This window comes from Peromyscus eremicus, chromosome 14, assembly GCF_949786415.1.
Source record: "Peromyscus eremicus chromosome 14, PerEre_H2_v1, whole genome shotgun sequence".
Classification (NCBI taxonomy): Eukaryota; Metazoa; Chordata; class Mammalia; order Rodentia; family Cricetidae; genus Peromyscus; species Peromyscus eremicus.
Genome location: NC_081430.1, coordinates 70,627,809 through 70,653,887, shown reverse-complemented (window position 1 = coordinate 70,653,887; position 26,079 = coordinate 70,627,809). Strand labels below are relative to the sequence as shown.

The following is a 26,079-nucleotide window of genomic DNA, read 5'->3' as shown; positions in this document are numbered from 1 at the left end:
CTACTCACACAGAACAGCTGAGATTTGGATGCCTTCAATATTGTGAAATACTATAAACTATAAAACACTTAAATATTAATATTTCCTGGATATTATAAAACATTGGGAATGGTCAATACCAATCTTTTTCCAGAGAACAAAAGTGTATGGAATACTGTTAAACTCACTTATTTATTTATTTATTTATTTATTTATTTATTTATTTATTCATTTATTGAGCTGAGGACCGAACCCAGGGCCTTGTGCTTGCTAGGCAAGCGCTCAACCACTGAGCTAAATCTCCAACCCCATTATTTATTTATTTATTTATTTATTTATTTATTTATTAAGATTTATTTTTTATTATGTATGCCTGCACACGAGAAGAGGGCACCATATCTCATTATAGATGGTTGTGAGCCACCACGTGGTTGCTGGGTCTTGAACTCAGGACCTCTGGAAGAGCAGCCAGTGCTCTTAACCTCTGAGCCATTTCTGCAGCCCCTGTTAAACTCATTTTATATGGTCCTGATATGTAAACCAGACACTATCACAAGGAAAGGTAGCCACAAATACACATATACACATGGCTTAGACACACATCTTGAGAACACAGATAATACCACCACAACATATGAAAAGTGTTGGACTACATGGCCAAGTAGGCCATTTAGGAACAGAAAGTTGGTTTAACAATCAAAACTCAACATATCACACTATGTTAAACAGAAAAAAACATTTGATAAACTCTAGCACCCTTCATAATAAAAACACTTACTTGGCAATGACGGGTACTTTATAAGGTAGAGAATATCTATGCAGAATGTTTAATGATAAAAGACTGACATATTAATGAAGGTTAGACACTTTCCTCATGAAATGCCTTTTCTCTTCAAGTGAACATTTTCCTGCTTCTCAACATGAAACAAAACAACAATTACAACAACAACAACAACAAAAATCACTACAGACAGCACTTCACACCATAAGTCTCTCGTAATAAAAACATCAGGTAACAAGTGTTGAGAATGTAGAACAGGGGAAATCTCATATACTGCTAACCGTGTATTCCAAATGGTATAGTTAGGCTGGAAAGCAATGTGCCAGTAGCCTGAAGCATGAAATGTGGATGACTAGATTTCCACAAATATACCTGTCTGTCTGCCTGTCTGTCTGTCCATCCGTCCATCCATTCGTCCATCTACCTACCTACCTATCTCCATGGGAAATAAAAATACATCTGTACAAAAATATGTACACAAATGCTCACAGTAATATTCCTGACAGCAGGGAAAAGGAAACCTAAATATCTATCATCTGATGGGTGTGTGAACCAGAAGGGGTCTATGGACACACTGGAATTTACTTGACAACAAAGAAGTACTCATATATGCTATATGAATGAACCTTGAGAGCATATTAAAAAGTTGAAGAAAACAGATGCAAAGGAGCACACATCCTCTGACACCACTCAGATAATTCATCCAGAAGGTGAAAATCTGTACAGAGAAAAGCAGACACATGGGTGGCTGGGTCTGGAACAGATACAGATGACAGGGAGGGCACGATGGAGAATGGCTGTTAGTGTATACATGTGGAAATGTTGAAAATGTTAGATGGCAATGATGGCCGCACTACTCTGAATATGCAGCACTGATTAAAAAGCCTTCTAATGGGCGAGTTTTATTGTCTATAAAAACCCAAATACCTCTCGACAGGGCTGCTAAAAACATACTTACCAATAACAGTCTCATGCCCGTATTAAGGCTCCTGTTCCACCAGCAGTCTGTGTGGGATACCATGCAGATTGCCCACACAATCACAGTCTCTAGTAAAGCATTTTCTGTGTTCTGCCACACCTACAGTATATAAAGTATCCACTTTTATCAGGTAGAATTCAATAATCTAAGCAAACTGTTGAATAAATACCACAATTACACTCCGCCACAGGAAGGGCTGTGCAATGCATACTGGGATTACCGTTCTGAAAGCCCTGGTGAATCCGATGGAGACAGTCACAGAGTACAGCCCATGTAAGGAGCTATCCAGTGCTAGGAAGGCCACCATAGCCAAAGGAGACACTGAAGCAAAACAGACAAATCGGGGTGAATTGGATTTCTGCAGAAACCTCTCCTGCCACAGTTTATCTTGGTAAATAGCTTTCATGAGTACACTTAAGCAATTAACTGAAAAACTAATGAGTAACAACAAAAACGAAACTCAAACATGAAGAGTAGTAGGTATACGACGTACATGCGAGGAGTCTTTCCTGACTACCATTTGTAAGAGCCAGTAGATCGAAACCGCCTACCTATAGTTAGCAAGATCCACCTGACCACCCCAATCTTCAGGAGCTTGTTCTGCTTTTCGGAGAATACAGACACAGCTTGTATATTCTTTGGATAAAAAGGGTTTCGAAAAATTCCGAAGATGTAGATGCTTTGAGTTTCTCCCAGTATCCACAGTATTGAAAGTAACGCCATCAGAACATAGCCCAAGATGGACTGAGAGCTGCTTCTGGAAACCTGGGAGACGCTGGCGTGGTGATGCAGCAGCCCTGCCTCTAGAAGAGCCACACCCAGCACAACGGTGCACAGAAGGCATTCCTTCCTCCCGAACCGATGTCCACAGTTGCCTGGGAAAGCCTCGGGACCCCTTTCTACTCTGGGCCTGGCCACACCGTGCCTGAAGACCAAACTCAGGTCACTTAGGTTAAGACTCAGTAAGAATCCAAGTCCAGTCATGAAAAGCACCACACCAACGGTGCTGGGGATGAAGTAGGACGCGACAGGTGTTCCAGCAGAAGTGATGAACATTGCCAATAACCTGCAGGGAAAAGAGGACAGAAGATTTACTTGAAGACCAGCAGGACGGCTCAGTGGGTACCCGAGTTCCATCTGGAGAGCCCACAGGGCGGAAGGAGGAAAACAAGACTCCTCTAAGTGTCATGGCAGCACATGAGCACTTACCCCCACACCACACTAGAGAGAGAATGAAAAAGTAAAAACAGAAGTTCCATCGACCTTCAAAACTCGAAACCAAACAACTTACCGTAGGTGAGATGACATGGATGAGCCTCCAAGACCAAATTCTAAAACCTGCTCCACTGCCCAGAAGAAAAGGGCGTCGGGTGGGGGGAGAGTCCCAAGTGCCCAGAGGAAAGGCAGTAACACAAACAAGATGTGCAGAATCTGATTCACTTGCTCTAGAGCTGGTATATTTACAATAAACCTATAAGAAAGAGAAAATACTTAAATCATACAAAGTACCAAAGAGATCTACAAAATAGCACGTATCACAAAAAAGCAAGCTTACAGGAAAGGCCATATTCCCAGATATCTGTGTGTACTGTGCCCACTGTCCAAAACCAGCAATGACCTCACTTGTGCACCAGCTTTACAGATATCTGGATCTGAATACGCCAAGAGAGAAACTAATACACCGAATGCAGGGATTTAAAAAACTGAATAAATGAGGCTGGGACATTCTCCCCCTAAACCTACACTGGCTGAAATCCTACCAATGACTCTTCAGACTTTACAACTGTAAGTAACTCTGGGGAGCCAAGCTGTAGTAACATGCATTTACTAGCAGCTCCTCTCTTCTCTTCTCTCCATCACGGTCCTCCTCGTAGGTCTCAGATTTGAAGTCACTACAGATAATAGCATAGGACAGGTCACTGGGAACTTAATTAGCATTAATAGTACTCTTCTATTTTAGACCAGCAATGTTATGGGCTGAAGACGTATTTGTATAATACGGTCTCCTCAGAACAGGGGCAGTCCCTCTTTAAATGGAGATATTGATACTCAGTAAAACATTTGGAGTTAAACATAACAAAACAGATTTAAATTGTTGAATAAAAATGTAAAACATAGGAAAACATTCTCAACCTCCTGTTAATTTTTCAGAATAAACTTAATCAAACGCTATGTCAAGGGGCTAAAATGGTAGCAGTACTAATGGAGTACTAGAGATTTTCAAGAGAAAAAAAAAACCAAGACTCAGACTTAGAGCAGAATTGCACTTGAATACCTGAGCTGTTGAGAATCAAAACACAACTGTCATACTTCAGCTTTAAGCTCCCACAGTCTGAATGCAAGCATACATTAACTATGGCTATAACAATGGTCTACACATATTTGCTCATGGGCATGCCTGGCCTACACCAGTCAGCGCGCTACTTCACACTCTCTGTCCTTCTTTCAAATTGTCGTAAGCAGGGAGCAAATGAGCTCAAGATCAATATGCGGTGCTCAATTAGAGGACACTCTTTCCAGTGGTGGAATTTGAAATAAAATATACTCCATTCTGAGAAGAAATGTCCAATGAACAAAAAGAATTAAGCAACACATAACAACCTACAGGTGGTAATGGACACCAGGTTAGTCCATTCTCAAAACCACCTTCCTCTTCAAAATATACTCACGAGCAGAACTGCATGAGAATAACCAGGCTCAGCAAATGTTTTACAAAATAAAGTTCTATTTTGAAATACTTTTCTTAATAAGCAATGTCTTAGCAACAGTACTTACCAGATATTATAAACAAATATAAGGATATTATATAAGTAAATATAAACTTATGGTTAAATTAACCAAATACAGATTATTTTGCTCCATATATAAATTGACCTCCAAAAGATAGTTACTGTAGTTAATTACTTTATATGGGAAGATACTTAATGTTTCTGATAACGTAACAGAAATTTCCTAGGATTAAAAAAATCAGGTAATAAGAAAACACGGTTTTGAAATTAACAACTATAAAAAATATTTTGAATTCTATATATCTGAAGATCCACATGCCGAGAAATAAAACATGCCCATACCGTGGCTCATGAGGCTATAAATGTATAGCATTTCTTCCGATAACTCTCAAGTCTCTAAGGTGAGTACTGTAGATTTAACACTTGCTTTTTATACTCTAAAACCCATAGAAAGCTATTTACCCTTCTCACAACACAACCATACTCCATAGAATGGGGGAGAGAAAAAGTTACCATGGGTTGCGTCTCTTCAGTCTTCTTTGCTATCTTTAGAGACAAAGCTAAGCAACAGTTTGGTATTTCTGTCCAGCGTGGGAGAGCATACACACTTTATCCTCACACCTACTAATCAAAGACTCTGTGTCTTTGTCATCTTGAAGGTATTGTTCTAAAAATGAAAGGTTAACTGTCCCATATTGAAACTGTCATTTTATTCTTTAAAAACAAATGTGAAGCTTTCTTTGCCTCATGCTTTGGTCATAGTTAAAAAACGCTTTGTAATTATAAAACCTTTAAACATTGAAACAGTACATTAAATTCAACAAGAATTTAGCAAGAAATATTTTATGCACTTCTATTTATAAATGAATAATGCTGTTTTTAAGAAAATGCAACAAAATAACTTAGGATTATTTAAATTGCAGAGATATACTACAGCAGGCATGCTGTGGGATGGTCTGTATGTCAAGTGTGTTGCTGATTGGTCAGTAAATAAATCACTGATTGGCCATTGGCTAGGCAGGAAGTATAGGCGGGACAAGGAAAAGAATGCTGGGAAGTGGAAGGCGGAGAGAGAGACACTGCCAGCCGCCATCAGGACAAGGAAGATGTAAGGTACCAGTAAGCCATGAGCCATGTGGCAAAGTAAAGATTAATAGAAATGGGCTAAATATAAGAGTAAGAGCTAGACAATAACAGGCCTGAGCTAATGGCCAAGCAGTTTAAATAATGTAAGAGTCTGTGTGTTTATTTTATAAGTGGGCTCTGAGACTGGCGGGACTTGGTGGTGGGAGCTGGAGAGAAATTCTCCAGCAACAAATGGCGTCCAACGTGGTGGCAAGAGTTTCCACCTAAAAACTTAGAAAAAAGATTCTAAAACGGACCTAAAAACAGCTTCCTAATTGTCTCTCTCAAATAAGCGGCAGCTGCCGGTTTGAGCTACTGGCGGGTTCCTAGCGTGCGCTCTCGACCTGCAGTATGGTGGGAATGAGGCCTCTGCAAGTAGCACATTAAACTGTGTGGTGAATTTAGCCTTTGCTAGTACAAAACAAAAAAAGAGGTTTCTGGGCTACACGCTACTTTGGTAAAAGTGTAGACCCACTATTTCTGAGAGTTATGGCTCCCAGAGCTGGCGGAAAGCGGACCACCGCCATGTTGGGAAGCTGAAGTGGGCGGAGCCAGCAGCCACTGTGCCGTTTCAGGCTTAGAAGGCTGCAGTTTAAAAGGAATAGGCTCAAGCTAATATAAAAAAATAAGCCACGTAAAGATGACTACCACACAGAGAATCTGGATTATGTTCTCTTTGATATTCGTAACTGCAGAAAAACATTTGATTGTAAAAGCTGTTGAGTTATGCCAAAATGTATATTTTAAAGGTACCTTGACTTCAAAATTTGGATATAAGGATATGTTGCTTTGGAAAAGAGTCTCTGCTCTTGTTTCCACAGAAAGCCAGAGACTATGGATTTGTTCCAGATTAACATACATCAGGTTTGACCAGCCAAGACCCCCTGAAAGGTCTCCAATGACACCATGGCCCAGATGATTCAACATCCAGAATGGTTTCAAGTCAACTGGCTCAGACGATACAGCCTCACGGACTACTCCATGATCCTAAAATTTTTTTTCTGTCTCCAGAAGATACAGCGCCCCCCTCCAGCAGGAAGTAGTAAGAGAAGCTACGCCCAAATTCCCAAATATACCAAGCTGGCTTTAGAGATGGAATTGGCTCACTCCCCCTCTAAACCCAGACATATTGCTCAAAAAAAAAAAAAAATGGTTAAGAGATTCTTATGTCCCAAATCAGAAGAGCCCTCTGGTGTGGGACAGACAAAAACCAATATTTTTATTTAAAGCAGGTTGATTATAAATACAATCTCTTTCTAAAGAAAAAAAGGGGATAGTTTAGATATGATAGGATGAAAGGGTAGATTAATGAACCTACTTTTAAAGAGTAACAACTTGTTTAAAATGTTTTACATTGCTATAGATTTTAGTTTATTGATACAAATTTAAACTTAATTTTGTTATACTGTATATATATTTCTATTCTTGTTTGAGGTATTATGTTTATGTAACTCATTTAAAATTGTAATGGATAATTAAAAAATAGATTAATAGTTAGTCATCGATGATAATATTTGTAGCCATGTTAGTTAAGTCTTCTAGGTATACATAGATATATTTCAGATAGATAGGTAGTCTTCAAACACTTCAAAGACCTACAGAATATGGCATTTAAAATGTTTTAAAAGTTTAGACTTTTTGGACAGTGAGACATGTCTGCTCCTGACAGCACCGATTTACTTCAGAGAGGAGGATGGGCATCGAAGACACTCCATATGGAGTTTATCTTCACCTTGACAAAAATAGCCATTTGGGCAAGAAACTGTTCTTGCCTGGACTGCTTGATCAACTGGACATGCAGGACCCATAGAAAGGTGACCACTGAACTTTGCTTGACAAAATGGTCCTTCAGGTTCCTGCTTTGCAGAGAAAACTGCCAGACATTCTACAGGACACAGAGAAAAGTGAATAAGAGACTCTAGGCCTGTGGGCTGAAGACAGATGCCCCAACTTTACAAGAGAACTTTGAATGACTGTCCAGGCTGCCAGCTGTCTCTGTCTACCCTACAAGACTCCTAAAAGTTGCTTATATCCTTCTCCATTTCTCAGGTAGTAGTATATCCTTCTGAGGTCTTTGATGTGGTTAAAGACTAGATACTTACAATTTTCCTTAGTTATAATAAAAGATAAGTTAGATATAAAACCTTAAACTTACAAATAGAAGATAGATAGGATCTCTTCTTTAATATTGTAACTGTAATTCTTGCTTGATAATTTTTTTGTTATATGTAATTTTACTATGTTAAAGTTAAAACCTTCCTTTTTAAGAAAAGAAAAGGGGAAGTGCTGTGGGATGGTCTGTATGTCAAGTGTGTTGCTGATTGGTCAGTAAATAAATCACTGATTGGCCATTGGCTAGGCAGGAAGTATAGGCGGGACAAGGAAAAGAATGCTGGGAAGTGGAAGGCGGAGAGAGAGACACTGCCAGCCGCCATCAGGACAAGGAAGATGTAAGGTACCAGTAAGCCATGAGCCATGTGGCAAAGTAAAGATTAATAGAAATGGGCTAAATATAAGAGTAAGAGCTAGACAATAACAGGCCTGAGCTAATGGCCAAGCAGTTTAAATAATGTAAGAGTCTGTGTGTTTATTTTATAAGTGGGCTCTGAGACTGGCGGGACTTGGTGGTGGGAGCTGGAGAGAAATTCTCCAGCAACACAGGCATTAGTTTCTGACTTCAGAATTTTTTTTTTCCAAGACAGGGTTTCTCCGTGTAGTTTTGGAGCCTGTCCTGGAGCTTGCTCTATAGACCAGGCCTTGGACTCAGAGATCCGCCTGGCTCTGCCTCCCAAGTGCTGGGATTAAAGGTGTGCGCCACCACTGCCTGGCCTAACTTCAGAAATTTAATAGTGGGATAGTAATTTACAAATTTGTATTCTGACTCAGGAGGTATTAATCCCATAGATGTGAAGAGAAAGGCCACCAAACCAAAATGGCTAAATTAATTTTAAAAAGCTTTATTCATACACACAGGCTGTTGCTAAGGTGGGGTTCAAGAGATCAGCATTGAGTGTGGGAAAGATAAGTTTTTATAGCTCAGGAGTAGGGAGTTTCCAAAAAGGGGACTTGTCAGGCGAATAAGTGGGGGTCATAGAAGCTGAGTATAACAAGGTCATAAAAGCGTTTATCTCAGAAGGTTTAGAAAGTTGCCATTTCCTGGAACAGGCAGTACAGACCACGTGCAGTTAAAGGTACAGGGAGGGCAGAGGCCAATCCTTGAGAAACAGATGTAATCACAGGGAGCAAAGAACCAAGTTTGCCCTTACTGTGAAATGGCTTTCAAGCCTAAGATAAAGGCAGGCTGGTTTATCAGAGGCAGAAAGATTTCTGTGAGTTCGAGGCCAGCCTGGTCTACGTAGCAAGTTCCAGAACAGCCAGGATTACTTTGAGAGACTCTGTCTCAAAAAACAAAAACAAAACAACAAAAAAAAATATATTCTGAAAATTCTGAGTCTTATAAACTTGGAGTTTTAAAAAAGGTTGTATACATGCATTCAACTTTATAACTAACTTTTAAAAACCAAGCATTTAATTGTAACTTGTTAGTAAATGATGCTACCAGACTCCAGCTAATCTTCCCATTTATGCTCCTCTTAAATATCTGATTAGATGAAGAACTACATAGGTCTTACATTGTCCTCTGATCTACAAATGTAGATTAAGAGTTAAGGACATCTGAGGTCAATTTCAACACATAAACTGTCCTTGTGTTTTCCAATGTCAACTTACACAATACAACTTACACTACAGTAGACTAGATGGCTTCAAGTCGTAGAAATTTATATTCTAAAGTTGAGAGAGTTGAGGATGCTGGAAGCCCGAGACCACAACAGAAATGAGAATGAGTGCTCTTGCACACACTGCAGGCGAAGCCGCTCTGCTAGGCCCCTTCTTCTAAGGGGCCTCTTTCCATCAGATCAGGTTGCACGTTCCGATCTGGTCACCCTCAAAGGCCTTCCTCCTAACTGCATTACACTCAGGGTTGTGCAACACACAACTCAGTCTACATTGCACACCTGCCCAGTAAACGACGTAGGCTCTTCTTGAAAGATAAAAACCAGCCCAAGACTGCTCTGCGGTAGAGAAGGTTTATTGTAGCTACGAGGGAATAAACAGCCAGAGGTATCTGGAATGGTCTATGGAGACAGGGGAAGTGGGAGAGTGAGAGAGGAAGAGAGAAGAGAGGACCCAGGAGCCAAGAGCCGAGAGAACTACGAGGGCGTGTAGCCAAGACAGCTGACTTACACAGGGAGGAGAGGTCGGGTGAAGGGCGGAGCAGCTCAGGGGCCGGCAGGGTTAGGGTAGGAAGCAGGATATGCTAGCCAGGAGGACTCTGTAACAGGTCTGCAGCCAGTGTCTGCTCGGATTTGTTAGAGAGGCACCCCAGTGAGCCATTTGTCCTGAGTTTCTTTAAGACCTCATACTTCTCACAGACAAAAATATACTTGTGTCCCAGTGGTTCCCAAAGTCTTAACTTTTTCCAGCATTAATTCTAAAACCTCATCTAGGTATTACCCAAATGACCACCCCAAATGTGCCTATTCTTATCTATATAGCACCTACATTTAGCTATGGGTGATGCTCAAGGTACAATCCATCCATTCTATTCCAACTGTGAACCTGAGGAATTAGGTTGAGGACCTTCTACATGGATGGCGAGACAGGCTAGGACCAACACTCTCCATAGCAAACAGGGAAAGGGAAAAAGAATGGGTGACTGGACCCAAGGAACTTCAAATACAGCAAGACAAATTGCATTATCTTTTAGCTTACGGGTAATTCTTTCTGGATCTGTACTTGGCCTTCTCACACCCTGGAGTGGCTGTAACCTGCATAGCTCCAGGCACAGATCATTTCCTGGCTCTGAGGAGTGACCCTGTCCATGTGGCTCCAGACAGAGACTATTTGGTCTGAAGCCGAAACAATGGTCCTGATGATTTCAGAATCACTCTGGGCATCATTCTCCTCTTTATTCCAACACTGCACATTCACAGTTGAAGAATTCTGTCAATCTAGGCTGCAAATTCTAAGCTCAGAAGCTCTCCTTTACTTTATTATCACGTTTCCATCCCTTTAACTCAAACTGGCCGCTTCTGGGGATGCAATCTGTACTGACTGACGAAGAGACTCTGCAGCCTCACCCTAGTGTTCGCATCAGAATCGGTTATAAAACAGATTGGGAATTTTCCAAATTTCAAGTTCTAGTTCTCTTTTCTGATTAACATTTTCTTTACCTCTTTCCTTTTGCATTTTAAGGTAAGCAGTCAGGATGAATATTGTTTCTTCTCACATTTGTTTCAAAACTTCTTTTCTCAGATATCTTATTATATCACTTAAAAGTTTTGCTTTCCATAAAACACAGGCCAAGTTCTTCACCAATTTATAAAAAAGGATTACTTTTCTCCTGGTTTCCAAGAATATGCACCCCATTTCCATTTACAATCCCATCAGAATTAGCCTTAATGTCTCAATTTCTAGCCTGCATACCCCAAATCTCCCAGCTTTTACCAACTGTTCAGTTAAGTAAGCTCCATTTTCTATTTAGGTATTTGTTATAACAACCGTCCACTACCTTTGTCTGCTTGGGCAGCTACAACAAAACATCACAAACTGGGTAACCTAGGCGACAGAAATGTGTTTTCTCATAAGAGCTGGAAGTACAAAATCAGGGTGCCAGAGTGGCGTGGTGTGGTGAGGGCTCCTCTCCTGGCTTACTGATAGTTACTGCTGTCTCCCACAAGTCCTCCCATGTATCTTTCAAAGGTACCAGTTCTACCAGACCAAAGCCCACGTTCATGACATCATCGTCTTTCAAAGGCTCCATCATGAAATGACACCACATAGTTTAAGGCTTTAGTAAATGAATTGCTTTCACACACAAATATTTGCTTCATCACATGTCTGTACATTTCTACCTGTCCACTAACCTGGTAGAGAAAGCTTTGATCTACAGAAACAGAAACTAGATTCAGAAAAGACAAACAAAAAGGGTATCATGCAATTTTGTAAACGGTTTGCTTCAAAATAGTTCCCATTTTCCTTCTAGAACTAATTTAAAAACCATCATTCTGTCTACATTTTGGTGTTATTACAGAGATTATAAATTTTCTATTCATTAAATTTGCTCTTTATATAATAGCAAGTGTATAAATTTTAAATTCTCCTCTCCCTGATTTAAAGTTTCTTCTTTCTCAGGTTATCACAATTAAAATAATAATAATAATAATAATAATAATAATAATAATCTTGATTTAAAGTGAAACACAGGACTCTTTCGATACAGAATTTCTCTGTATAGTCTGGGCTGTCCTAGATCTGTAGACCAGCCTGGATTGGAACTTCGAACTCCATCTGCCTCTGCCTCAAGAGCTGGGATTAAAGGCATGCACCACCACCACCCAGCAAAATTATGTATCTTAAAAAGTATTATTGTTATGTTTTGATTCTTCATTAAGATTTAGCTACTTCTTTATAATATGAAAATTTTATAGAGATCATTCCTAAAAGATTAATCATCAAAATAACCTACGTATCCCAATGGTTTGGTCTGACTTTTTAATTCACTGATGCATCACTTGTAAACACTAAGAAAAGTTCTCTTGCCAGGTACACTTAAAAACAAAGCAAGTTATTAAGTATTCTCTAAGTTTTTACCTGTGTGCAAGGTCCACAGAAACAAAGAAAAAAATATACAGTGGTCGCAGGAGAGGAGTGATTTCGTAGGTATCCTGGGTCTGAAATGTTGCGGTCTCTGTGGCGGTGTTTACAATTAGTGAATATTCTGCTATGCAAAGGGTTAGCCACCCAAAGACAAAAAGAGCAGCAGTTGCCCCGGGGCTGCCATACAGCAAGGTAATTCTGTTTGGGAGCACATACCATGTTCCAAGACCACACACCAACCCGGCAAGAACAGAATGGAAAACTGTATTGGCCACGTATTTTTTCCCAGGAATCAGAAATCTGACAGTCTCAGCACCAGCACAACTTGTAAACTCGTGCTCGTCTTCCTCTGCTAAGATGTTCCGGGCTGTCATCCTTTTGACCACCACCGACTTGCTCTTGGCGTGCGCACTGGTTAGCTGGATGACAGCTGCTGTGATCACCATCAGTCCTCCTGAGAGAGCTGCCGCCGAGTAGTCTCTCAGGATGTCCAGCTGGTATAGAAGCGTTCCTGTTCCACCTAAGGCCCATGGCATCAGGAAAAGGACAATCTGATTAACGTATATGTAAGGAGGGGCACAATAGCCTAATTTGAGTCGAGGGCCTCCAAGAACAGTCTGTGGAAAACGCTTCAGCAGGAAGTCCTGTTTGTAATCATTTAGCAGAGGGACATCTGGACTCATACTTCCCATTCAGGACTGGTCTATAAGTCACATCTTTTTCATAACCAGCAGTATCTGTGAAAAAGAAAAAACAAATCACCGCTCAAAAATATGACACTGAAGACCTGGAGGAAACACAGTCCATTTCTACTTGACTTCCTTAGTCCCTTTACAGGCAGGATTTCTAACCTTGGTTCCTACTCAACCTTCACAATATAATTGGTATTAAGTTTGTTCTCTTCCCAAAATAATCATGCTAATTGACTTTCTTTTTTGGTTTTTCGAGACACGGTTTCTCTGTGTAACTTTGTGCCTGTCCCGGATCTCGCTCTGTAGACCAGGTTGGCTTCAAACTCACAAAGATCCGCCTGGCTCTGCCTCCTGAGTGCTGGGATTAAAGGCATGCGCCACCACCTGCCCAGCGCTAACTGATTTTCTTAAGAAATCAAATTCTTGGGCTGCAGGATGGCCAGCACTTGGGAGGCAGAGGCAGGTAAATCTCTGAGTTCAAGACCAGCCTGGTCTACACAGCGAGTTCCAGGACAGCCAGGGCTACACAGAGAAACCCTGTCTTGTTGGGGGAAGAAATATTCTTTATTAATGTACCTAGCATATCATTGTTGACATTAGATTGAACTCACAGCTTAGATTCCAAGGCCAAAGGAAAGTACTCTCTACTCAGACTTGCTGGCAGTCCTACTATTTCCCAGTGAGCTCTTCTGTTAGTCTTTTCCTTCTGTTACAGGGTCAGCGAACTGTCTCTAAATGGCCAGACAGTAAATACTGTCAGCTTGTTGAGTTCTGTTATAACAATCCTATCTTGTTGCTATGCCATAAAAGCATCCACAGACAATACAATATATAGATTAATGTGAGTGGTTGTATTTTATAAAATGCACAGTATTTATCCAAATAGGCTATGATAGGCTGCAATCACTACTGTCTAAATAATGATATTTCTCTGTTATTCTCTGGGAAACAAAGTAGAAAATACAACAACTAAATGTTGTGTATATCACTTAACAATTATAATAAGTTTAGGATTTTCAAATATTTTAAAAAGTCAAATCTTATTACATAAAATTAGTAGCATTTCAATAAAAACCTATCTAGAAACTGGGAGCTCAAATGTAGTTGGGAGGCAGGCCTTTAATCCCAGGATTCAGGAGGCAAGGGTAGGTGGATTTCTGAGTTCAAGGCCAATGTGATCATCCAGGGCTAGTGGTGAGAACTTGTCTTAATATCATCTTCATCACCAACAACTACAACCCCTAAGATAAAGTAGAAGAAAAAACTCTGATGAAAAAGAAGTCAAAATAGATGCTTATTTTTAACAGCTATATTACCACAGGCAAGCTACTTCGTAATTCAAGTTTTAGTCTTTCTAGTGCCAGTTTCTAGAATATGCCAGAAATAACCTGCACATCCTTTATATCCTTAAGTGTAGGTTATTTCTATTCAGAGATCATAAAAATCTTAAGTATCAAGTACAGTGGATTCTATTTACTCTTCCACAATATCTTATTCAGAAAGTAAAACAAAAATAAAAATCAAACAACAACAAAACCTGTTGCCTGATACAAGATTAGCTGGAAAAATAGTACCACAGTGGATCATCTGTTAGTTTAGAAAACTTAAATACCTTAAAACAGCCCTTTGAACTAGTCTGGCTAATCTGTGGCAGGCAACACCTGTTTGCTACACAGTTAGGATGCTCTTTAAACTACAAATATCTGTGTTCCTACACCTTCAGTCAACTGTCCTTAATTCTGCGTAAAAGTATGTGCAGCTTTTACTTAAGTAGCAGCCTGGTACATTCACAAGATAATAGAGCAGGAGAGATACCGCAGTGGTTTGAATGAAAATGTCCCCACAGGCCCATAGGGAGTGGCACTATTAGAAGGAATGGCCTTGTTGGAGTAGATGTGGCCTTATTGGAGGAAGTGTGTCAATGGGGATGGGCTTTGAGGTTTCAGACGCTCAAGCCAAACCAGTGTCACTCTCTCTTTCTGTTGCCTGCTGATCCGGATACATAACTTTCAGTTCCTCTCCAACACTATGTCTGCCTGTATGCCGCCATGCTTCCCACCATGATGATAATGGATTAAACTTCTGAACCTGTAAGCCAGCCCCAATTAAATGTTTTCCTTTATAAGAACTACTGTGGTCATTATGTCTCTTCACAGCAATAGAAACCTTAACTAAGACTGAAATCAGGGACTAGGGTATTGCTGTAATAGGCCTGACCATGTTTCTGCCCGGAGGAATATGGAACACTATAGCACGAATCCTAATTGGTCTTAATTAAAAACCCAGAGTCAGATATCAGGGTGAGAGCTGAAAAATCAGAGAAGCAGAGCAGCCAGCCGCTAGAGTTCTTACTTTACGAAATCCTCAGCCTGAAAGGACTCCAAGTTCCTGTCTCCTCCTACCTTATAATCCTTTCTCTGCACAGCCATATCACTTCCTGTCTCAACCTCCCAAGTGCTGGGATCAAAGGTGTGAGCCACTACTCCCTGCTCTGTTTCTCTTTTAGACTGGATCAATCTTGTGTAGCCCAGGGTGGCCTTGAACTCACAGAGATAAGTCTGCCTCTGCCTCGTAAGTGCTGGGATTAAAAGTGTGTGCCACCACTTCCTGGACTCTATGGCTTACTAGTGACTTAGCTCGCACTCTGATCTTCAGGCAAGCTTTATTTGTTAGATCACACACAAAACATCACCACAGAACACTTTGGGACTTTGGACTAGAAAAGTGATTGGACATTTTAAGTGAGATTTAATGGGACTTACTAGTAGGAGCATGGAAGACAGTAGTAGTGAGTGTGATTTGAACTGTGGGGGCCTAGTCAAGAGATTTCAGAGGAGAAGAATATTAATATGTGGTCTAGAGACTGTTCTGGGTATATTTTGGCTGCTTTCTGCCCTTGTCCAAAAAAATTTGCCTGAGGCTAAATTGAAAAGTTATGGATGAACAGCTTTGGCAGAGGTGACTTCCAGACAGCCTAGTATTGACTGTTGCTTGGTTATTAGTGGCCATGCTTATGCAGATCTACTATGAAAAGAAGCAATCTGAGGAGAAAAGGAGCACCAGGAAGTGTAAACAGGTCAAAGAAAAGCCTGATTCTGAGTGGAATAAAGGGAGAGGTGACCTCAGAGCAAGACCCCACACAGCTAAGTTTTCAATTAGTGAAAAGGAATTAAAGGGAAGCTTAGGGCTGGACATGGTGGTGCACACCTTTAGTCCCAGCACTCAAAGGCAAAGGCTGGTGGATCTCTGAGTTTGAGACCAGCCTGGCCCAACAGAGCGAGTTTCAGGACAGCCAAGCTTAGGCAGTGAAGGAAACCAGTGAAAAGAGAAAGCTGGTGAAAATGTATTTGAATAAGGGGGCCATGTTCCAGCCCCAGTAAGCAGATTTTGGCAAGTTCAGCCACGTTGTTCTGGCTTTAGAATCAAGGATACAAGAAACGGGTTAAGGCCAGGCATGTGTCAGGGGTGTCCCTGCATGGAGGCCCAGAGAAGCCATTGCATGAAGCTGTAAAGGTGAAGCCTGGATTGCCTTGGAGACCCCAAGATGTTGGAGATGCCGCCAGAGTTGGGGGATAGCTGTCAAGGAGAGCTGCTAATGGAGTGGAACCAGCCCACGAGAAAGAAGTGTGCTGGAGTCAACAAAGCTGAAAGGAGTTGGAGATCTGAAGAGCATGTTGACTTCAGATAAGGAGATGTAGAGTTTGGAGTTTGCCCAGCTGGTTTCTGGTCTTGTTTTAGTCCAGTATTTCCTCATTATGTTCCCTTTCCTCCCTTTTGGAATGGTAATGTATATCCTTTGCCATTATATGTTGGACATATGTGATCTGCTTTTTCATTTTGACTTTACTGGGGATTATAGTTAAAAGACTGCGTGAGTCTCAGAAGAGGCTTTGAACTTCGGATTGTTAAACAGTCCTGATACTGTGATAGACTATGGGAATTTTTGAAGTTGGACTATGATATGGCTACAAGCCTGTGGGGGCCAGAGTAGAATGTGGTGGTTTGAATGAAAATGGCCCCCAGAGGCCCACAGGGAATGACTATTAGGAGGTGTAGCCTTGCTGAAGGTGGTGTGTCACTGGGAGTGGGCTTTGAAGTTTCAGATAGCCAAGCCAGGCTCAGTGTCACTCTCTTCCTGCTGCCTACTACAATACTCAGTTCCTCTCAAACACCATGTGTGCCTGCATGCTGTCATGCTACCCACCATGATGATAATGGACTAAACCTCTGAACAGTAAGTGAGCCACCACAATGAAATGTTTTCCTTTATAAGAGTGTGATCACGGCATCTATTCACAGCGACAGAACACTGACTAAGACAGGGATTTTAATACTCTAAGGTTCTTTTTGCACCTTTCCCTCTGTAAAACCTTATCTGCCTCAGTGATGCTAAGCTTGCTGGTCTAAAATAGTCTCCTAGTGTCACAGGGTCAGAAGGCCACACTCCTGCAGATGGGGATAAGCATGCCAGTATGAGTTATCTATGGTAGATGCCAGTAGTCAAGACAATGAGCTTCACTGGATGGTCAGGATTTTAAAGTTTGAAGTACCTAAGTTTTTTCCATGGAGTAAAGAAAACTCTCCTCTTGCCCCATGAGAGAAGTCAGGAAACAAAATAAGAGAAAGGGAGACAGAAAAATGATACCATATAAAGCTGATTATTTATGATACTAACCACATTCATTTTCCTTCTAGTAGTTCTGAACCTTTTAGAATACTAGATTGTCGATAGAGAAACATGGAAAGACACTTATGAAATGCCAAAGACTAAAATTAATAAATTGTTGACGGCATCTGTATTAAAAGTATACATACTTGTGTATTAGAAGACTGGATATATATTGCATATGTGTTAAAAGGTTGGTAAGGATACTATTTTTTATAACAGTTGGTAGTTCTTCAAATTACTAAATGTCCTCCAAGCTCTCAATGCCACGTCCTGGGGACATATCCTCTGCATTTCCTCCTAGATGCCTCTTCTCACACCCTTTGCCTACGATCTTCTCTTTCCCTTTCTCTAGTGAGTAATTTTAATCAACTTTCATGACTCAGTCTAACCATTTCTAAACTCCTGGTAAGCACTCTGGCTGAACTGTGTCTCCCTTCTCTCTGCACCTAGAACAGCTGGTTCTACACCACTCCGAACATCCACCAGCTCAGAGGCAACCTTGGAGTAGGCTCTCACACTGTTCAGCTTTTCACGCATTATCTGCACATACGTATTTCTCTTCTTTACTTGTTATCTGTGGCGAGGGGCCCAATCTGGAGATTCATTTGATTCCTCAAACTCAACAGAACACCTCGGTATACAGAAGCATGCAGTATGTTAACGGCATAGCTTAAGTAAGATGGGTCAAGTTGAAAACCAAGATGTCTTCCTATTTTAAGGGAGGAATTCTGAGTCACCATTTTTGAGCTTTCTCACATTGTATTTTGTTCCAATCAAAATATTAAATCCATAAACTGCATGTTCCCTGTTTTGGAAGATGGAAGGCATCTCCATTTATCTTTATTATGGAATAAGTTATGGTTGTTATTGACAATATTTTTGGCTCAGGGAAGACTCTGCCTAAAAAGGTTATCCCAAAATAACAAAGGGACAGGATTGGATGTGATGGGGATTACACAGCTAGTTTTCTCTGTGGGCAAGGAAGTGGCAGGAGTAATATGCTAGAAAGAAATCCAATTTGAATTCCTTCCTTGTACTATATTATAGTTTAATCTCCTCATCAGGGACAGTGCAGACTTCATACTGAGAAACCAGTAAAGGAGAAATGCCATGCAGATGTACACAAAGAAAAAATTATGAAATCTGATAGGCAGAATGTCAGACATAAATGCTGATTGAAATCACACATATTTTTAAATAATATTGTGAATATTTTTAAAACTGCTATTTCCTGATAATTCACTAATGATCACTATGGCAGAAAGGATATAATAAGCAGGTCCATTAACTTCTAACTTTCATTCTAAACCATAGAAGCTTAAAAAGATTTAAGAATTTAAAATATATTTTGAGGCACCACAATTACATTTATGTGGAGAAATATTCTAAATGCTAACCTGGATTATTCATAAATATAATCAGAACAACTAAACTCATTCCCTAAAAAACCGGCATATGCTTCTGAAGGACTGTTGGTCCCTGGAAGGACAGATGACATTTATATGATCCCCACCTCTAGCATGCTCAAACGAAAATAGCTCCAGCCTGCAGAAACAAAAGCTGTGATGAAGACCTCACCACAACACTGAGTTGGGCCATATGCTCTCCTCATCTGCTACTCTGAAACGGAGCCAACCAAACAGACTCTGAGAGGATGCTGTATTTGGAATCGGAGTCACAAAATTCCCACAGGGGTAAGAAATGGTACAAACTGGCAGTCTGCTGGGAGGAAACTCTTAGTTACCAAAACTACAGTTCATCAATCATATGATAGTGACTAAAATCCCCTGAAACAGAGAAAACCACAACCAAAAGTAGTAGTTAGAATAGATGCATGTGCACATCTATATGTATTTCTCTAAGGCCAGAAGAAAGAAATCCCTAAATAGCACTTTTGGCAATTGTCTGGATTTTATTTAGGTTTATTTTTTTTAATGTGTCATATTATTATTTTATGAATACAACATACTCATCCATGCTCCTATAATATATTTCATAAAATTTGAAAAATATACAAAAGTTTTACTTTTTCTTTCTTTTTTAAAAATTATTTTATTTTTTCTATTATCAGCTTGACACAGTACAAATTCTTATCCTAATAGTGAAATGTTTCACTGAGGCTTGCCCAATGATTGAGTAAAACCAAAACTTATTATAAGCCACAGTCATCCTAGGGTCCCCCCTGCTATATAGCCTCCCTGGTTCTGTGGGTTGCAGTCTGATTATTCTTTGCTTTATAGCTAGTATCCACTTATGAGTGAGTACATACCATGTTTGTCCTTCTGGGTTTGGGTTACCTCACTCAGGATGATATTTTCTAGTTCCATCCATTTGCCTGCAAATTTCATGCTGTCATTGTTTTTCTCTGCTGACATTAATCCACACACATATGAACACCTGACAAAGAAGCCACAACTATACAATGGAAAAGAGAAAGTATCTTCAAAAAAATGGTGCTGGCATAACTGGATGTCAACATGTAAAAGATTACAAATAGATCCATATCTGTCACCATGCACAAAACTCAAGTCCAAGTGGATCAAAGACCTTAACATAAATCCAGTTACACTAAACTTAATATAAGAGAAAGTAGGAAGTACTCTTGAATGCATTGGCACAGGAGATCACTTCCTAAATATAACACCAGTAGCACAGACACTGAGAGAAACAGTTAATAAATGGGACCTCTTGAAACTGAGAAGCTTTTGTAGGGCAAAGGACATGGTCAATAAGACAAAACGACAGCCCACAGAATGGGAAAACACCTTCGCCAAGCCCACATCTGACAGAGGACTGATCTCCACAGTATATAAAGAACTCCAGAAACTAGACAGCAAAATACTGAACAATCCAATTAAAAAATGGGCTAAAGAGCTAAACAGAGAATTCTCAAAAGAAGAATCTCAAATGGCTGAAAGACATTTAAGGACATGCTCAACATCCTTAATCATCAGAGAAATGCAAATCAAAACGACTCTGAGATACCAACTTACACCTGTCAGAATGGCTAGGCTCAAAAACACTAATGACAGTCTATGCTGGAGAGGATGCGGAACAAAGGGAACACTCCTCCACTGTTGGTGGGAGTGCAAACTTGTACAACCACTGTGGAAATCAGTATGGCGGTTTTTCGGAAAATTGGGAATCGATCTACCTCAAGACCCAGCTGTACCACTCTTGGGCATATACCCAAGGAATGCTCAATCATACCACAAAGATATATGCTCAACTATGTTCATAGCAGCACTATTCATAATAGCCAGAACCTGGAAACAACCTAGATGCCCGTCAACTGAAGAATGGATTAAGAAAATGTGGTACATATACACAAAAGTTTTACTTTTTCAAGCTTCACTGCACTTAACTGATTTTCAAAACAAATACTTTATGACCAGTACAGAAATAAAATGACCCATACCACTGTACCCAAAAAATATGAAAACTCAATTCTCTGTTTCTTAGATAAAAGTCACTTGTTACCACTACAACAGTTCCAGAAGTATACAGATGTGGAGAGTCAGTTTGTTTTGGAGATAGTTAAGTGTAAACTGCTGAATGCACCAGCTGGAATCCAGAGATACAATGCCAGCTGCCATTCTAATTCTGTACATACTCTAGGGATCTTAACTGAATGCCACATCATGAACAAACAGCACATTCTTGAAGAGCCTTTAAAAGACATTTGATGCGGAAGTATAACACACACACACACACACACACACACACACACACACACACACACTGCATGCTGTGGCCCACAGAGCACATGTGGTTTCCTACTCCATCTACCACAGAAAGAAAATTGGTTGGAGCACCTGCAGAGTAATCATATCTCCTTGAATCTATAAAACGACATTTATTAAGACTTTAGTAAGGTCTTTGAAGAGGTGTTTTTTTTTCCCCCAGTAAATCCATAGGTGTGGTCTGTAAAGATAACTGTAAACCAAGTAGCATAGACCTCTAATTTCTGCTACTCAGGAGGCTAATGTATGAAGATCTCAGGTTCAAGGCCAGCCTGGGTAATAATCGAAAGCTTGTTTCAAATTTCTGAAAAGTAAAAAAGAGGTCTGGGAACAGGGCTCAGTTGCAGAACACTTACTAAGCATGTAGGAAGCCTTAGGTTTAACCCTTAGTACTCCATCCCCTCCCTCAAGGGAAAAAGAAAACCTTTTTATGGTTAGAGAGGGAGACCAGACAGTTCAAATCAGCAATGCCTCACAAGCAGTACAATGAGTTAACCGTTCTGTTTCACTTTTCCCAATGTACAACACCAGAATACAAATTAACAGCTGTCTTGGTTAGGGTTGCTATTGCGGGGATGAAACATGACCAAAGCAATCTGGGGAGGAAAGGGTTTATTTGGTTTATACCTCCATATCACTGTTTACCATGGAAGGAACTCAGGTCAGGAACTCAAACAGGCAGGAACCTGGAGGCAGGACCTGATGCAGAGAGTTGTGCCTGTAACAGGGATGCAGACATTAGCAGGCCCCAGACCTTAGCACAACTGACTCCATGATGAAAGGACCATTCAGGCTGTAAAACTCAGAAGGTGGACAGCACCACCTGCCAAAACTAAAACAAAGGCCTGATCCATCAAAGTCCATAGTTATGGGAAAGTCTCCAAACGTAAAGCAAGGTTAGTACCTTGCTTTTTGGCTTCTGTAGTTCTGCTTTTGGCTAACTCTTCTAGTTAACTGAAGTACGTCAACTCAGGACATGGATTTTGCACTTAAAAGTTCACCCTGAGAAAGGTTGTAGTCACCGGCTGGCTATTGGCTTAAACCCATGCCCAAACAGTCTTCTCTGGTGGATATCCCCCAACAGGCCTCCCCTCATTCAATCACTTGAGTTGGACAAAAAGCTCTCCAGGTCTGTCCAGAGCCCAGCCTTACAGAGGCATCTGGGGCTCCCTCCTCTCTGATGACTCTAGCCCATGTCATGTGGACATAAAATGAAGCCAGCATCCTACTACTTACGGGAACTAAAAATGGAAAGAAATGGCTAAAGATTCTGACCACCCTCCCGTTTCTCACTCACTCGAATAAATTCAATTGGTTTGACAATGTTTTCTTTCATAATAAGGAATCATCAAAGTTGAGCCTGGCACTCACATAAATCACTAGAAATAACTGTACTAAAAAGTGAGAACCGGTGGTGGCGCACTGCTGTGGGATGGTCTGTATGTCAAGTGTGTTGCTGATTGGTCAATAAATAAATCACTGATTGGCCAGTGGCCAGGCAGGAAGTATAGGCGGGACAAGGAGGAGAATAAAGCTGGGAAGTGGAAGGCTGAGTCAGAGACACTGCCAGCCGCCATGATGACAAACAGCATGTGAAGATGCCGGGAAGCCACGAGCCATGTGGCAAGGTATAGATTTATAGAAATGGATTAATTTAAGCTATAAGAACAGTTAGCAAGAAGCCTGCCACGGCCATACAGTTTGTAACCAATATAAGTCTCTGTGTTTACTTGGTCGAGTCTGAGCGGCTGTGGGACTGGCAGGTGAGAGAGATTTGTCCTGACTGTGGGCCAGGCAGGAAAACTCTAGCTACAGCACACACCTTTAATCCCAGCACTCGGGAGGCAGGGCCAGGTGGATCTCTGTGAGTTCGAGGCCAGCCTGGTCTCCAAAGCGAGTTCCAGGAAAGGCCCAAAGCTACACAGAGAAACCTTGTCTCAAAAAACCAAAAAAAAAAAGGCAAGAACCAACAATATCGACAACTAAGATACAAAGTGGCAAAGTAGGCTGCTGAACCATACCAATTTATTGTCAAACAAAAGTGAAGTTTGCTTTCAGGATTCTTGAATGGTGGACTTGAAAGGACTATACAAAGTGTAAAAATGTAAAACCTGATGCCTAAGCTAGCGTGAGAGTTTTCAAGAGTCCTCACCAGCAGGGAAGTGAAACATTCTACACAACAGTAAAAGGCTGTATTTAGAGATTTGTATTTAGAATATATAATGAATTCTCCCACTTCAATGATGAAAGCACAACTTGGGTTTTAAAAGAGGATGGGCCAGAGGAACTAAGGATAAGGACTGACAATTTCCGGGTGATGGGCCAGAGGAACTAAGGATAAGAACTGATAATTTCCGGGTTATGGGCCAGAGGAACTAAGGATAAGAACTGACAATTTCCGGGTGATGGGCCAGAGGAACTAAGGATGAAGGAAATGGAAACCAAACCTACCACGAGATACTTTCAATTCCCTTGACTGGCTAAAATAAAAATGAAAGACAAAAACAAGTACTGATGAGGTTAATTTAAAACCTTCAAACAAGTCTGGTGGGGATGTAAAGGGGTGTAATGCCTTGGGAAAATCTGGCAGTTTCTTAACAGTCTAAACAAGAGAAAGAGCATATGACCCACTAGTCCATTACCAGGTATTATATTCAAGAGAAATGAAAACATGTCTACACAAAAATTTGTAGAAAATGTCCACAGCATATTATTACTGTCAAAAAAGGGGAAAAACTCAATGTCTATCAATGACTAAAGGGATAAATAAAATAAAGCACATCTGCATAACAGACTTTTATAAGATAACAAACAATAATGAAGCTCTGACATGGGTGAGCTTGAGAACATTCCTCTAAGGTGACAGAAGCTAGATGCATGCATTCAAATTGCGTATTTTAAGGTTAGAATAAATCTGGAGAGACAAAAAATAGATTAGTGGTTGCCTAGAACTGTTGTGGGCAGGAATATTGGGGAAAGGTGAGAAAAACAGCCAAAAACATACAGGTTTTTTGGGAGGTAATCAAATTGTTCCAAAATTGACTGTAGTGATAGTTGTGCAATTCTGTCCATATACTTGAAACCAATGAACTGTACACTTGCAGATAAGAGTTGTATCCCGGGCTGGAGAGATGACTCAGAGGTTAAGAGCACTGACTGTTCTTCCAGAGGTCCTGAGTTCAATTCCCAGCACCCACATGGTGGCTCACAACCATCTGTAATGAGATCTGGCGCCCTCTTCTGTATACATAATAAATAAATAAATCTTAAAAAAAAAAAAGAGTTGTATCTCAAGAAAGCTCCTATAGAGGAACACGAAAAGGTTCCCTGCCCAACATTTCCACAGCAGTTTAATAACCAACAGGCATCTCTTTAGGTAGGAAAGGTAAAACTTGTAGACAGCATGGGCCCCAAACTGTTAAATTGGTAAAATGGCAATATCTGAACTGGATGCTGTGAGAAATAATGGGTGAATGGGCAAGATGGAAGCTGATAGAAATATGAATGTTCTTTCTAAATGCAGGAACTTAATGAAACAAAACAATGGCGAAAAAATGAGTAATGAGAGGCACAGAGTAGATAATTCGGAGGCCTAAAAAAAAAACAAAACAACAAACGGGAATGGAATGCACTTAAATAAATAAATTCTTTGACATGCAAAAGATTATATGGAGACAGAAAACCTGGGAAGCGAGCTATGTGTATCCAGGCGGCCAAGAATGAACAAATTTGGGGGAGGAGGGCTTGAGATGGAGAAAATCAAGAAATAGTGAACTCTACCTAAGGGGCATGGACCTTGAACTTGATTAGGGTAACATGCTCATCCCTCATCAGGAGCAAAGAGCCGCTCTCCAATTCACAAAGGCCTCTCAGAAAGAAAACGCAACTCCACGGGCTGCAAAACACCCTGAGTCAAGTTAAAAGCCACACTGGTTCACTACCTCCATCAATTCAGTTCACCCTGTACGTTAGAAAGAGAAATCATTGCTTTTAAAAGCTTTCTAACGGAGAACGGAAGACGTTTGTTGCTGGGTTAATAAAAGCCGAAAGAAGCGGGTAGTAAGTACCCAGGCGTGGAAACTAAGGCAGCAACCAAGTCCCGGGTGTTTCTGGGACGGACATTACCTGGAGTCATCCGAGGGGAAAGGCGACGCGAGGGCGTCCCGGGACCACATCTCCCCTGGGGAGGTCGGTTGGGAGCTCCCGCCCCACGATGGATGCGGCGACGCCAGCAGCTGACCCGGGGCCTCCAGGACCGCTCGCGTTTCCATGGCTAACATCAACTGCGCTCGCGCCTCCCAGGGGGCAGTGCGCACGCGCGCTCGGAGGCGGGGCTGCGCGTCTCGCCCCGCCCCCGTCGCCATGACACTGCCCGGGTGGGCGTTATTTCCTCCGCGCGGGGGCCGGGCGGGCTTCGAGCAGTGGGCTTCGCCGGGACCCAACTGCCGCTCAGGATCCTTGATGACCCGCCTAAGCACCGCCTCTGAACTCTCACCCGGGCCACGCCCAGACGCAAGCACGTGGTTGCCTTGGTGACCAGGCGTTCCTGCTCTGGGAGCCACAAAGCTAATAGATGCTTGACCACCAACCACCGTTTTGGGAGCCTAGGATCTCTAAGATTGGCAGACTTGTGATTCAAGAATGTAATAGGAATCCAATCCGCTAGGGTCCTCCGTTAATGACCACAGAACTAAGGCCATCCAACAGCCTCAGGATTCTGAA

General features: G+C 41.1%; 1 protein-coding gene across 1 annotated transcript in view; it reads right to left on the bottom strand.

Annotated features, from left to right (window-relative positions):
• The window catches only part of Pcnx4 (pecanex 4), a 34,638-nt gene extending 8,973 nt beyond the window's left edge, over positions 1–25,665 (bottom strand). Inside the window, exons 1-6 of the mRNA XM_059279918.1 lie at positions 25,483–25,665; positions 12,248–12,990; positions 3,031–3,210; positions 2,291–2,805; positions 1,960–2,060; positions 1,719–1,838 (exon numbers count right to left, since the gene is read on the bottom strand). Coding sequence (XP_059135901.1) covers positions 1,719–1,838; positions 1,960–2,060; positions 2,291–2,805; positions 3,031–3,210; positions 12,248–12,945 — 1,614 coding nt within the window. The 5' untranslated portion in view covers positions 12,946–12,990; positions 25,483–25,665. The remainder of the gene's footprint in view (positions 1–1,718; positions 1,839–1,959; positions 2,061–2,290; positions 2,806–3,030; positions 3,211–12,247; positions 12,991–25,482) is intronic.
• Positions 25,666–26,079: the final 414 nt, after the last annotated feature.